General features: G+C 51.1%; 1 protein-coding gene across 1 annotated transcript; it reads right to left on the bottom strand.

Moving 5' to 3' along the window:
* Window positions 1-480: 480 nt before the first annotated feature.
* Window positions 481-12,383, bottom strand: OSTF1 (osteoclast stimulating factor 1). Its single transcript, XM_032951509.2, has 10 exons — window positions 12,128-12,383; window positions 9,810-9,856; window positions 6,799-6,849; window positions 6,202-6,265; window positions 5,921-5,974; window positions 5,384-5,491; window positions 5,183-5,232; window positions 4,677-4,755; window positions 3,454-3,546; window positions 481-2,539 (listed from the first exon to the last, which is right to left on the bottom strand). The coding sequence occupies exons 1-10, from the start codon at window positions 12,165-12,167 to the stop codon at window positions 2,475-2,477; spliced, it is 651 nt and encodes a 216-aa protein (XP_032807400.2). The 5' UTR covers window positions 12,168-12,383; the 3' UTR covers window positions 481-2,474.
* Window positions 12,384-13,134: the final 751 nt, after the last annotated feature.

Below are 13,134 nucleotides of genomic sequence, written 5' to 3'. Positions count from 1 at the left end.
TCGTGTTTTTGTTCGGAAGAGGAGCGGTGGGGCAGTTGTTAGCGCACGGCGCTACGAACATGCCCTTCCCAGGAAACCAGAATGACCGGAGAGACCCCACGAATAGGAAGAACGCCCTGGCACATGGCCAAACCTACTTGGTGCACTGCCTCGTACACGAAGAACCTCTTGAGCGACAGATAGAAGGTGTCCCACTCACAGCGACACCAGAGCACAGTGCCCACGGTAGACATTGGCACCGTCCCCAGTAATAAAACAAGGGTGGGGCAGTTTGACACATTTATCGAAAGGGCCAATACAAGGGAATTCGTATATCGTTGCGTTTGAAATGGTTATCACATCCAAATACCATCCATGCTCACACCCTTTCTCAAGTCTGCCACACCAGGTGGTACCAACAAGTGCGACATCTGGTTTATAACGCCGGGAGACGAAACAATCGACATCACGACCAGTCCACAAAGGGCAATTAACACGCAATCACAATTACGAATGTTTTTATTCAGAATCGAAAGGCGCGCGGGGTGGGTGGCCTTGGGTAACAGCCAAAGTGGGAGTAACACAGACACCAAGATGAACACAGTGATCAGTCAACTCGCAAGACGTTGGGGGGGGGGGGTTGGAGTGGGTGCGGAGGGGGTGATGACTGCACCCCCCCCTCCCCGCTCTAGTACCACTACGTGACAAAAGGCCAGCCAACCGGAGGTGGGGCACGAGGAGCAAGCAGGTGTATCACCTGCAGCACGCACAGTGAATGTCAGCGGTGTGCGCAGGTGGGAGGAGAGCGCCACAATGGATCCAACATCCATACAGCGGTCGAATTACCGGCGACGGAAAGTCTGCGCCTACTGCAAACTGCCGCTCGTTTAAAAGCTCCACCCGTGGCAATAATTACAAGCGCCACTTTGTCACAGGGCACTTTGCAGCGAGGGCAGAATTCTGTAGCAACGATTACATAAACACCGGCGGTGTGTGGCAAGCGGCAAGGGAGGCCCCCCCGGTTTGCGTGCAATTTGACTTCACCGAACATTCATCGTCGTCGTCAACAACGCTCACCACCAACGTGTTAGGCAATCGGTGGCCGTGCTGGGAATTGACGCACAGCACGGCTGATTGTCGCCGCAGTAAATATCACGAGCCATCTCCACGGCACGTGGTTACCACAGGGAAGGCAGAGGTGAGCTGAGCAGTGCAGCCATAGACCATTTCTTAACACGAATGTAGAAAAGTTACCCGAGCAGGAGCGAGGGGGTGCATTAATCGCACGCTCGGCACGGACGTGAACGTACAGCAGACGCCACAGATCACACACTCGCAGGACACGCACACAAACCTCACTCATGACAGACAAAGTGTGTGCACAGCATACAGACACGTACACACGGGAGACATGGATCACTCCCACACACGTGACTTTACCGAAAGAACCAAAGAGTACGCAAGACCACTTTGGTAATAATCTGCATAAGGGGTATAAACACTGACCTTCCAGTTTCTGAACCAGTTCTTCTCAATAAACGAGAGTTTAAAGATTTTAGAAATTATTTCAGAAGTTAGAAGCGATGAAAAGTGAATAAAAAGCAGGGAGAAGCACGTGGGGGCTGGATTAAGCATCAGGGGGCAGTGTTAGGGTTCTGGGTTGAGCTCTGACTGGCTAGCACGGTTAGGGATGGGGCTAGAGTTTCGGGTCTGGTTGGCCAGTGTGTAACACCTCGTAACCGTGTGCCATCCCAAAGCCAAACGTGACATTTTCCAACTTGTGTTAAATTTCAATTATTTATGAACCGCGATTTGCTTGCAGGGTGGTGAATGTTCCTTTAAATGTGAATTTTGGTGAAATGGGGGAAATCGCAAATGTGTATATTTTTAGTCGTCTCATCACGGTGAATTTAGTCCTACAGTGCTGCTCTGCCACCGTATAATTTCGCCAATTCGGGGCTCTAGCAGATTACGACACCTTTGACCCTTCCCTTGGTCACGGATGCATAATAGCGTTGGGGGCACGGGGGATGCCGGATGGCCGTGGCAGCTGAGCTCGTGGGAGGTGGGACGCGCCGCGAGCCTCCCTCTACAATAACACTGCTCCCAAACCCCCAATGAGTGGCAGGGCCGAGAGGGTTCAAGCGTTGCGCGTCGCCGCTCCTCCCCGCTGTGTTTCCAGTGGACAAACATTCAAGTTTCAGACGGGGTGTCTGCGGGCACGCGATATCGCGGCCCACGTGGGAGCCAGAGCGATCCGGATCCGGATGGACTGACCCCTCTTTTCCCATAAGCAATCAGCCCCCCTCCCGTGTCTCCCGGAATGTTAATACCTAAAGAAAATCATTTAAATCCAGAGTAAATATACAGTATTGTATAAAATTAATTAAAAAAAAGTTAGCAATTTGCTGGGGAATGGAAGATGCACAGGTGGCGGCCACCGGCGGGGGCAAGGGGAGCGTGCGTGCTCGCGAGGGCACGGCCGGCACGTGCGCTCAATCCGAGTCTTCGTCATCCAAGTAGTCGTCGTCTTGGCTGATCGTGCGCCCGGTGGTCACAGCTGCTCGCGCACACAGACGGGCGTTCGATACACACAAAGCACACCGCAGTCATTCCTGAGAGATGCGAGCCGACGATCATGCAGCGAGTCGGAAAGCCCGCGTCACGTTTGTGTTCCCAAAGCGACGTTGTGCTCGTCAGCTGTGGTCTCCTCTAACAACTGACAGTGGTGCACAAGCACATGTAACAAAATCCTTGACACACGTGTCAATAACGCCGCGTGGCCTTAAAAGGAAATGTATATGACAGGTGACGTTCTTCACGGGCACCAACGTGAACAGGGAAATGCTCCTCTGTGCTTGTTTCAAGCAGTGAGCACAAGCGACAAAGACCAAGCCACTGCACGTTATTTCATGACCGTTAATTTTCCCCAACTAAAGTGTCCATCAATTGTCGCTGGACATTGGTGAGAATGAGAGGCAAAGGCTTTGGGCACACAGGTGAAGGAACTACCAATGGAGGCCGAGAGTAAACAACGAGAGATTCATTTTCCACAACGTGCGGTGCATCGATTGTGGATAGCAAATGCAGATTCTACAATTGTTTACTTTATAACCATGCTAGGGTCCAGAGAAACAAAAGTGTGTGAAGAGCCGCAAGGGATTCAAGGAGAAGTTGTATGCTGCTGTGGGAAACACTGTCAGCAAAGGGGGGGTACGGACATTTTGTAAGTTTATTGTACTGTGCTATGCTCTAATTTCTAATATGCCCTCCTTCGCGGACCCCTGACCGACCAGCGTGGTGAGGTACTGTCAAGCAACCCACTCGGGGTCTTGAGGACCTCATTCAGCAGCGGACAGACAAGAGGGCCGGACATATACACGTGTACACGTGTGTTCCCCTCGAAATTTGCCGGCGCGGGGCTCGGTGATGGCGGCGCGTGTTCAGTGGACGCGTGGCGTGCGGCAGCCGTACTGGAACGCCGCTTGAGCAGCGATGCACTCTGGGGGTCCGTGGCCATGTCCAGGGCCAGCTTCTTCTCGTTGTTGCGGACGTCTGTTAGCGCACCTAGCGCGCACGCACACACACACACGCACACACACACGTACGCACGCGTACACACGCGTACACACACACACAAAGGCAAGAATCTCCTGTTTAGACCAGCAGGGCAGACGTCGTTAGCAAGCGCTTATTAAGGCTACACAAAGACAAAGACCCCCCCTCCCCGTGTAGCCTTAACAGACTATTGGTGCAAGTGCTGTTAGCGAGCAGCACCAATGAAGGTCGACACGGCGCACAAAGGGGTGGGTGGCCAGCACCACACCAGGTACTCATTTAGGGCTGGGTCGACCCAGGACCAGTTCAAACATATGCCACTTCTTGGTTGCGAGTGGGAAAATACATCTGGTTGCCAGGTGCGAAGCACAGTGCGCTGACCATTATGCCACTATATGTACACGTACGTACATACATCAAAATGAAAAATACAAGTTCAGCTATGTACACACACATCAATCCATGTAAGTAATTACTTAACCAGGTGAGAGCCTTTTTGGATGTATTATCGTTTCCAAAACATAATTATGTATTAATTGTGTTTTTGTCAAATTAGGAATTTGGGCTATGACAGCCACATAACGCACTCCATGTGAGGAAGACATCGCAGGATTTTCGATACTCACCCGGCAGCAGAGGATTTGAGCGGTAAATTACAGGAACGCTGCAGGAACTGAAACGCTGACTGAGCAAATAGCTTCGGTGGGGAGCATGTGGTATGTTTTTGTAACCAGCTTCCTGAAAATGTCTTTTTATCTAAAGTATGACGCAAGCCACAAAAGCCCGCTGCCTTTATAATGTAGATTCAACCCCAAGCCACGCATTTTAAAATGTCCGACAAGAATTCTAAGCTTCGTTAATGAGGAAATAGGCCGTAAAATTACTGTCAGATGCATCATTACGTCAATCGTGACATCACTTCCATCTTTGCGTACGTAAATGCAGTAACGTCACGAAAGGGCCATGTTGTTGCACTTGACATAGCATAGGTGTGAAGCAACATGGAGCGGTTTGTTGGCTTAGCGGAGCTTTCTTTTAAACATTCCGTTACCACCGGGCATCTGCTCGGTTAAACAAAGCCCGGTTTACTCCAGTTCTGCACGCACAGACAGCCGGACCGACACGCCAGGGAGGGGCACCTTTTGTGAGCAGCATCTCCACGATGTCCGGATAGCCCTTCCACGCAGCCGCGTGCAGGGTCGTGTCTCCCAACTTGTTCTGAAAAAAAACGGGGTATTAAAAATCCCTCTTCCTGGCCATCCGCACAGCCAACCCCATCCTCCTGTTCAAGTCCCAGCTCAAGACTTTCCTCTTCATCTCTGCCTACCAACTGCCTCTTTTCTACGAAACATCTTCATTCCCATGTGACCATTCTGCCATCTCCTTCGCATCTCTGCCCCAGAGCCAAAACCACCCACCTCTCACTGCCCCCCCTCCATAATAATCGTTTAAAAATCCCCTCTTCTCTCCCAAGTCCTCTTCGAGGCGCATCTCTCTCCCTATTTGTGCGGAGGCTCGAGATACGATCACATTGAGGTGCTTTATAAATACAAATTGTCTTGAGCCGCATGCGATTGAAAAAAGGTGAGGTGTTCTACAGCAACGAGGAAACGGCCACATTCACGGCCGTCGACCGCGGGCTCACCTGATGGTTCAGCTCGATGTTGGGGTGGCCGAGTAGAATCTCAACGACATCTGGAAGCGAAAACACAAACGGGAGGTGGGGCGGGGCAACCACGCGTCAGGAAGTCGGGCGGCCTCGTTGCGATCAGGCAGAGAGCGGGCACGGAGAGCGGGCGGCGGCGGGGATACGGGCGGTGCGTCAGCTCATCGTGTCGTGCCCTACCCCTGTGGCCTCCGTGCGCCGCCCAGTAGATGGCCGTGTTGCCGGCCTTGTCGAGGCCGTTGACGCTCACGCCGTTGTCCAGGCACTCTCTCAGCCAGCTTACGTTTCCTGTCGCATGCAGGGACACAAGTGAAGGACGCCCCCTGTTAGCGATTAGCAGGGACAGGCAGTAGGGGGCCAGTCGTATGTCCGTGAATATGCACGGGCAGAGCGGGAGTGCAGTGGTTAGCACACTACGCTACGAATCCGGCCACCCACAAGAGCCATATCAGTGGGCATCCTCTAGGTTGACTCAGCCTTAAATTAGTACCTGGTGTCGTATATAAACACCAGAACTGGGGGAACAAAGGCTGCCGGGTGTGGTGCTGGCCAGCCATCTCATCGTTTGCAGTGCCCGCATTCATTGGTGATCTCGAACAGCACTTGCCCCAACAGTTTTAAAGGCTATATAGGGGGATCTCTGTCTATGTTTCTGTCTGTGGGTGCATGTGATTGCATCTGTGTGCGCGCATGTCCACGTGTGCCAGTGTGCCACACCTCTCTTGGCAGCCTCCTGCAGGGGGTTGTCTATGGACTCGGCCTGCTCCGACACTGCGGGGGAAACGCACATAGCACAGATCTCTTACACGGCTGCCAAGGCGGAGCCGGCGACCGCTGGCAACTCCGGCGTCGAGCCCAGCTCATCGTGCCAACACCAACTACCGCAACTGCCACACCGAAGCCTGAAACATCAGAATGCACTACGGTGGCGCAGGACAAGGAGGGGACATGGGCGGTGGAACACGCGAGGGATGTGGGCAATGACAGGATGGAATTACCGTAGTTGCTGGGCACGAGTCCAGAGCGGCCTTTGCAAGTCCCCTTCCACCAGTTGGGGTCACTCTGTATTTACAAACACATCGGCCAGCACTTAGCACCACGAGAGGGACCACAGCACTCCCAGTGTCACTTCAATCACCGGGACCACTCAACACTACAATTAGCGCCAAGAGCTGCAGTTGCCGTGCATCATTCATGGAACGTTCACCTAAAAGAGTTCATTAACTTCAAAAGAACAATATTGGCGTAATGTCATAATTGAGAAATAAATAAACGTTTGAGGCATGGGCACCGATTGCAGTGATGAATTTGTATGGACCAAAGTCAGATTCTGATGAAATGTCCAAAATAAATTGCTTTTGGTGACCAAGCCTCATGTTTGTGATGGCGAAACCATCACGTTTTCATAAAAAATAAGACGACAACGCGTCCATTGGGCTCGAGCAGCTTGCGAGCAATGCCCGGGGCTGTGCAAGCAGAATGGGGATGTTGTGGCTCTCAGGAAGTGACGCACTGCCAGGCTCTCGGGCAGTCCTTCCATCCTGTCGAGCGCCAACACGTGTGCCCGCAAACCCACGTGAGCCCCGAGCACTCACAGTGTCTGTGACGTACAGGATGTCTCCTTCCTCAAAGTACAGCTCGTCGGGCTAAAACAAAAAAAGTACACACACGAAGACATAAACTTCGAAAGCACCTTCAATTATCACGGTTGACTACGTACGGTGCGAAAGAAGTTCAACATACATACATTTGTACACCAAACGATTGGTTGTTAATTTATGACTATGGGTCAAACTGCAATATCCGCAAAGTAACTGCCAGGTCTAAAACGACACAAGAAGTGCTGCATCGCTTTACTGCATCTATGTGTTTTTAATAACTTTATTATGTGCTTTATTTGCAGAGTGCAGTAGGACGATTACGATGAAAAATAAGCACTGCTTCACTCATCTTCCCTGCCCGCTGCGCGCAAGGGCGGCTGTGCGCTTTGAGGTGGCTGGAGGCCATTTCGCCCCTTGCGGTGGTTTAACAAAACTCACAGAATGGGGCAGCCGTGCCAGTTTGTTTAATTTAGAGTTGTGCAACGTTTTCCCCAAAAGCAGAGATCTGGTAAAACCTCGGTAGGCCGCACTAACATGGGCAAGCCTTGCTCTGGCTAGCCAAAAAGTCTGGCTATCTGCTAAACTAATTTAAATGAATGTAAAAAAAAATAACCGTGTGTTACTGTGTAGTCTATGTATACGTATGAATGTACGAATGTGTGTAGTATGTGCGTTATTGTACAGACCAACACAAAGTACTTGGAGTATGCTACGAGCTGTGTACTGTATTTACGTCCGTCAGTCCGAGGATACCCCGTCTCTCCCTTCCCGATCAGCCCCTCTCCGTCATCCAACCATGAACATATTGCCAGAATTATTATTCCACTTAAACTACATATATTATACATTGTAAACAATATAACATGTCCGAGCGTATTATACATTACATATTATAAATTACATGGCATGTGCGTTATTCTATATTTATAATTTCTTGAATTTTTTGTAATAGTCGATCTGGTGTGGCTCATTTGTGAAATCCAGCTAGCACGTGTCTGGTTCACCAGGGTTTTATTTTACAGGCACCCAAGAGCTAAAAACCAAACTCCAAGGCCTTTTGTTCACGCTGAGACCAAGGCCTGAAGACCAAGTAGCGATGGTGCAAGCGGAGGGCGATAGCTGGTCTACTCCAGTGATCAACATTGACCCCCCATCCCCCTTAGCTAGGAATATTGTAGTTATGTCACTGTTCCCAGACATTAGTGGTTATTGTTATTTTTAAGGAAGAAGTCAGTTTTGAAGAAAAAATTTCACAAGCTCATATAAGGAATTGTTCCTCTTCCGCTCTTTTGTTAACTTGCACATGTTTGCCAAACAGATGGGCTCTGAGGCCTATAAGTGAGCACAAGCGAAGGCCCCAGGGTAAGGACAGCTCAAGTATTTGGGGATGGGTGTCGCATGCCAAAAACCCATCACAGCTCATGCGCACCCCATTACAGGACATTCCAGTTCATCTTATCTTTGGGCCAATGTTTCCACAAACCCACTCACCTAACCAACGAACGTCCACCACCACCGAGTTAATAACAACGGACTGGCAATGGACTGGCTGCCGATTGTAAGCTCACTGTCCTATGAACCCGGCCACCCAAGTTCGATTCCCACTCATGATCCATAATAGTGGAGAAAATATGAACCAGTCCTGGGCCTCCCCTAGGCCGACTCAGCCTTAAACGAGTACTTTTTCTGGTGTGTAAACATCAGCCCTGGGGACACAACATCAGCCGGGCATGGTACTGGCCATCTACCCCTTTGTGTGCCGTTCTGGCATGAACAGGTGCTCAATAACAGCACTTATCCCAATAGTCTGTTAATGCCAGCAAGGGGATCTTTGTCCATGCTGTGTATTGTTAAATCAAATTGTTTCCAGTCTGCATGCATTTTACTTTTGTGATGGGTTTTCTCATCGTTTACTGAGAGAGTGCGATTTTAATTAACTGGCGTTGCACCATGCGCTTACTTATGTTGGTTCCTGGGACTATGAGGGGGGGGCAACGGAGGAATGGCAGACCCCAAGCCGGGATAAAAATGGGAGGGAAAGGCACTCGAGAATGAAATTGGGATCAGCGGCGGTGGCGGCACCACAGCCACGGTCGCCCGAGTGACGGCGCGGCCCGACCCGCGCACGCACCCGTTGGGCTGGTGTGCACAAAAACCACCCGAGCCCGGCTTACTGTGCCGCACAATGCCCCACTGGTGCGTGCGGAACAACCCAGGGGGAATTAACTGGACTCCGCGCCTGTTACCCAAGCGAGTCGGCCTCGGCCTCCCGGTGCATGCTGGGCACAGCGAGCAATTCAGTCAGTCTAGAGAGTGACATCTAACCAATATCAACTCAAGACATTCTTCTATGCACAATCCCCCAAGTGCCACCCCCCCCCCCATTTCCTAGCTCTTGACAGCAGTTGTCAATTTTCTGCAGCCAGGAGGTCAGTAGCAATCCCCTTGGACTCCTCCACCCATCAGATGCCCGAAGCAGAGTACCCGGTGGGCAGGGACAACCAGTCATAAGCGAGAAACACAATGCCCAAAATTCCACAATTGGCGTTCCAGTGTAATGCAAGTCGCAAGCCTCATCGTACTTTCCTAAAAACAGTCAGGCAGTCGCTAAGTTGATTAAAACGTATGACAGTGTCAAGTGAGACTACTTGATCAGTTCTGCAGGACAGATATGTTGAATTCAAAGCTGGAGAAATTTACGTGGACCATAATTATATTTTAGGTAGTTACAAGCTCTGGTTTGATCATCACTGACCGGACCTATGCCCTGCCCAACAGTACACGGTGTTCTACCAAAATGGATCATGCCATGCCATTCATGCCACATTGTGCCAAGCTTTGCCACATCACGATGTTGTTTCTTGAGCTACGGTGGTGACGTCAGGTGATTTGACCCGTATTGTGGTAGGCGTGTTATGATTTGTGTTGAGTTAGAGCCACTGGCTGTGTGCAGAGTCACAGTGTATCCAGTGCCATTCGCTGTGTGCCTTGTGCTGTGGCCTTACCGTCCTGGGTTCAAATGTGTAGAGCGCGCGGTACACCTTCACGACGCCTGCATGACACATCGCATAATCGTAACACCTGCCGTTAGCACAGCGTGCATATCGAGACACTGAATCGCGTGCATGAAAATGATTTCATCACCGCCATCCCTTTGTGTATGAAAAAGTCAGACCATCTGAGTATGTCTAACGCCAGTCTTTTTGGAACACACATTTGTTGTACATGGTGGATACTGTCGAAAATTATGTTTTGTCAATGCAATTAATCATTAAGGGCAATTCCATGATTTCAGACGCATGTGTCTGGTACATAACAAATGTGGGTAATCATTGGCTTCATCATGAACTGGGGTTTTACCGCGGGCATCATTTGACACAGATAGATATGTCAACCTCTCGTGATAAGGCGGAACTTCTCATAAAATACAGCGGTGTCTGATACTGATAAACATCTTCATTCAAACTGGGATGGTGATTGTGCATTCAGTTTCACGTAGGTGTTAAAGCATAAGTGCAAAAATAAGTTATATTTTCTAAAAGCTATACCCTCAAAATAACACCCAATATTTACTATTGGGATTATTTTGAAATTACGATTGTGGGGTTTCCTAATCTGTGAGACTGCTCGTGTGTGTGTGTTACAAAGATTGGCGCTAATCAGTAATTTTCAGGCAGTTGCGTGGGAAAGTGGCCAACACACTCGCGACTGGGTCTCTGTGCGGTAAGTTGAAAGTTTAAATCCCATCACAGCTAATTCCACTCGGGGAGTGGTGGCGCACCGGTTCACACACTGCGCTCAGAAACCTACACCATAAGTTGGATTTCGGGTCACAAACTGACATCAGTGGTGATATCTGAAAGGGGCCCTTAACCTGCCCATCTTCACAAATCTGCGCTGACCACCGTGAGGTAAGATGAAACAACCCCCATGACAGACAGGAGATGGGGAGGCTTTCATCCAGCAGTGGATTTACGTAGGGCTGAAAATTAAATCCACTCATTCATTACCGGACAGGAATTAATTAGAGTACAGTAATGAATGAATGGAATAACCAAAGGACACTGCCTGTTGTGAAGTGTGAAGTGGACGTGAAATAGGAAGTGGAGGTCAGAGTTTAAAACTATTGACCACTACATTTTAAAACAATGACACTGCTTTGCAAGTATTCATGCGGAAGTGGGCTATCCACATTTCAATTGGACTCACCTGGTTACATACCAAAGTGGAATCATTTTATTTGCTCGATCGTGATGTGCGCAGGACTTTACGCGTCTCAATATTGTCATGTGTCGTGTGTTTATACCAATATCATCATCACCATCTCCTGCCTTCACACTGACAATGCCACTCGCATTATTGTACCGAGGCTAAGCACTGACACCAAAGCGGCATTCAATCGTGGAACGTCGCGTTGCGTAACGCGATTGCAGCGACCGCCAAAGCAGAATCGTCATCACTCTCAGGGAACAAACCCATGGCGTCAGACACGCATTTCTTACAAAACGCGGTCATTTATTGCCACTTCGCATCCTGCATGGTGGCGGAGAGGGCCGCTTCGTCTCCTCAGCCACCATGGCTCAGCGAGAGCGAGGAAGCGGGCGAACCATGGCAGGGGGTGAAGGGCAGCGTAGGGGGGCAGGCAGGGCCAACAACAGAGGGTCAGGCAGGGCCAACAACAGAGGGCAGGCAGGGCCAACAACAGAGGGCAGGCAGGGCCAACAACAGAGGGCAGGCAGGGCCAACAACAGAGGGCAGGCAGGGCCAACAACAGAGGGCAGGCAGGGCCAACAACAGAGGGCAGGCAGGACGGTGCGGTCAGAACAGAAGGCGGGGGGCAGGACGTGTCAATCGCAGGACGCGGAAAGCTTTCGTGACTGCAGGGATTCATATTCTTGGTTCTTTCGGTAAAGTCACGTAGAAGGGAAACAATAAAATAATTAAAATATTTCTGATGCACACAATGAGCACTTAGGGCAGTTGAGCCGAGCTTTGAAAGGGACTCAATTGAGGAGCGCGCACACAATCCCTGGCATGCTGGCCCCAACCCTGAGAGACAGGGGACCCGGATTTAACTCCCTGGGGATCCTGGAGGAGTTGCCCCATTCTGTCAGGGGCCCTGCCCTTCGCAGGCTTGGCCTCATACAGCTGCCCTTCCCAGGCCCTCACACCATGTCCTGCCCTTCGCAGGCTTGCCTCTCCCCACCCGAACCTTCCTCCCCAAGATCCCCCTGCCCCTGCTCAGGCCTCGCCCCAGACGCTGCCCGACCCCCACGAACCCTGCCCCTGGCGGGCCGCGCCCAGCGCGCCCGCGGCGTCTCACCCGGCTTCGTGGGCTTGGGCGGCACGGGCTTCACGGACATCTTGCTGAGGCCTCCCGCGCCTTGGCCTCCTCCTCCTCCTCTTGCTGCTGCTGCGGCTGCTGCTGCGGCTGCCGCTGCTGCTGCTGCTACCGATAGACAGCAGAAGACGGAAGTTTGGGCAGGACTCTGCGGTCCTTAGGTTCCCGGAACACGCGCGGCAGGCACTGAGTGACAGGGGGAGGCGGCCCAGCGGGTAGGTGGCCGGGCGGGTAGGTGGCCGGTAGGTGGCGCCGCTGGTACGCGAGTGGCTCTCGCTCGCCACGAGGGGTCGGGGAGCGGTGGCGCAGCGGTTAGGGCGTCTGCGCCACGAGTCCGGGCGACCCGAGTTCTCGGATTCCCGCTCATGGCCACCAACAACCGGCGCTGATTGATCTAAATCCGGTCCCGGGACTCCCCTAGGTCAACGGCGTGAGTAGCTGGAGCGGTGTGTAAACGTCGTGGTTCTGGCCACAACGCGACCTCGTGTGCCGGGTCCGGCCTTCACAGGTGCTGCTCTCAAACAAACTTGCCCCCAAGATAAAGGATACACGTGGGTCTTTGTCTACACAATCGTTTATTAACGGCCACAGAAGTCACCAACAACTCAACACGCCCCTCAATGGCAATGCCTCGAAGGGAAAAACATTTTAAAAATCTCACAGAAGTCGACATTTCGGGCAATGGTCCATTTTTATAGCACGTTAAATAATAATAGGACGAATGTGCCAAATGAAATACGGTATTGTATGTCATAAGAAATCAGTTACTTCAATAACATGAATTTCCCTGGTTTTACCTCTGCATATTTCTGTTTCATCTCACTGGTTGACTCAACCTCGTCAACGCTCTAATCCCGCACTCTCTTCTCCATCTCGAAACTTGCCACATCTCCTGCGTGTCATCCCCCCTTCACCTAAAAACACTCATCATTAATTGGCTGAAAGCATCTTAAAATAAATAAAAATGTAGCAGCAGCAGGCGCCCTCCT

This window comes from Petromyzon marinus, chromosome 1, assembly GCF_048934315.1.
Source record: "Petromyzon marinus isolate PM22_M1 ecotype Great Lakes invasive population chromosome 1, UKy_Petmar_22M1.pri1.0, whole genome shotgun sequence".
Taxonomy (NCBI): Eukaryota; Metazoa; Chordata; class Hyperoartia; order Petromyzontiformes; family Petromyzontidae; genus Petromyzon; species Petromyzon marinus.
The sequence above is the reverse complement of the archived record's forward strand: the minus strand, read 5'-3'. Positions and strand labels throughout refer to the sequence as shown.

Bases quoted from the DNA above. Each gene is read 5' to 3' on its own strand.
- OSTF1 (XM_032951509.2), bottom strand. From the start codon at position 12,167: ATGTCCGTGAAGCCCGTGCCGCCCAAGCCCACGAAGCCGG. The intron at 6,850-9,809 runs GTAAGGCCACAG...TTTTTGTTTTAG, and splicing joins ACACATTTGAACCCAGGACG to CCCGACGAGCTGTACTTTGA. The intron at 5,233-5,383 runs GTAGGGCACGAC...TTTCGCTTCCAG, and splicing joins GGCGCACGGAGGCCACAGGG to ATGTCGTTGAGATTCTACTC.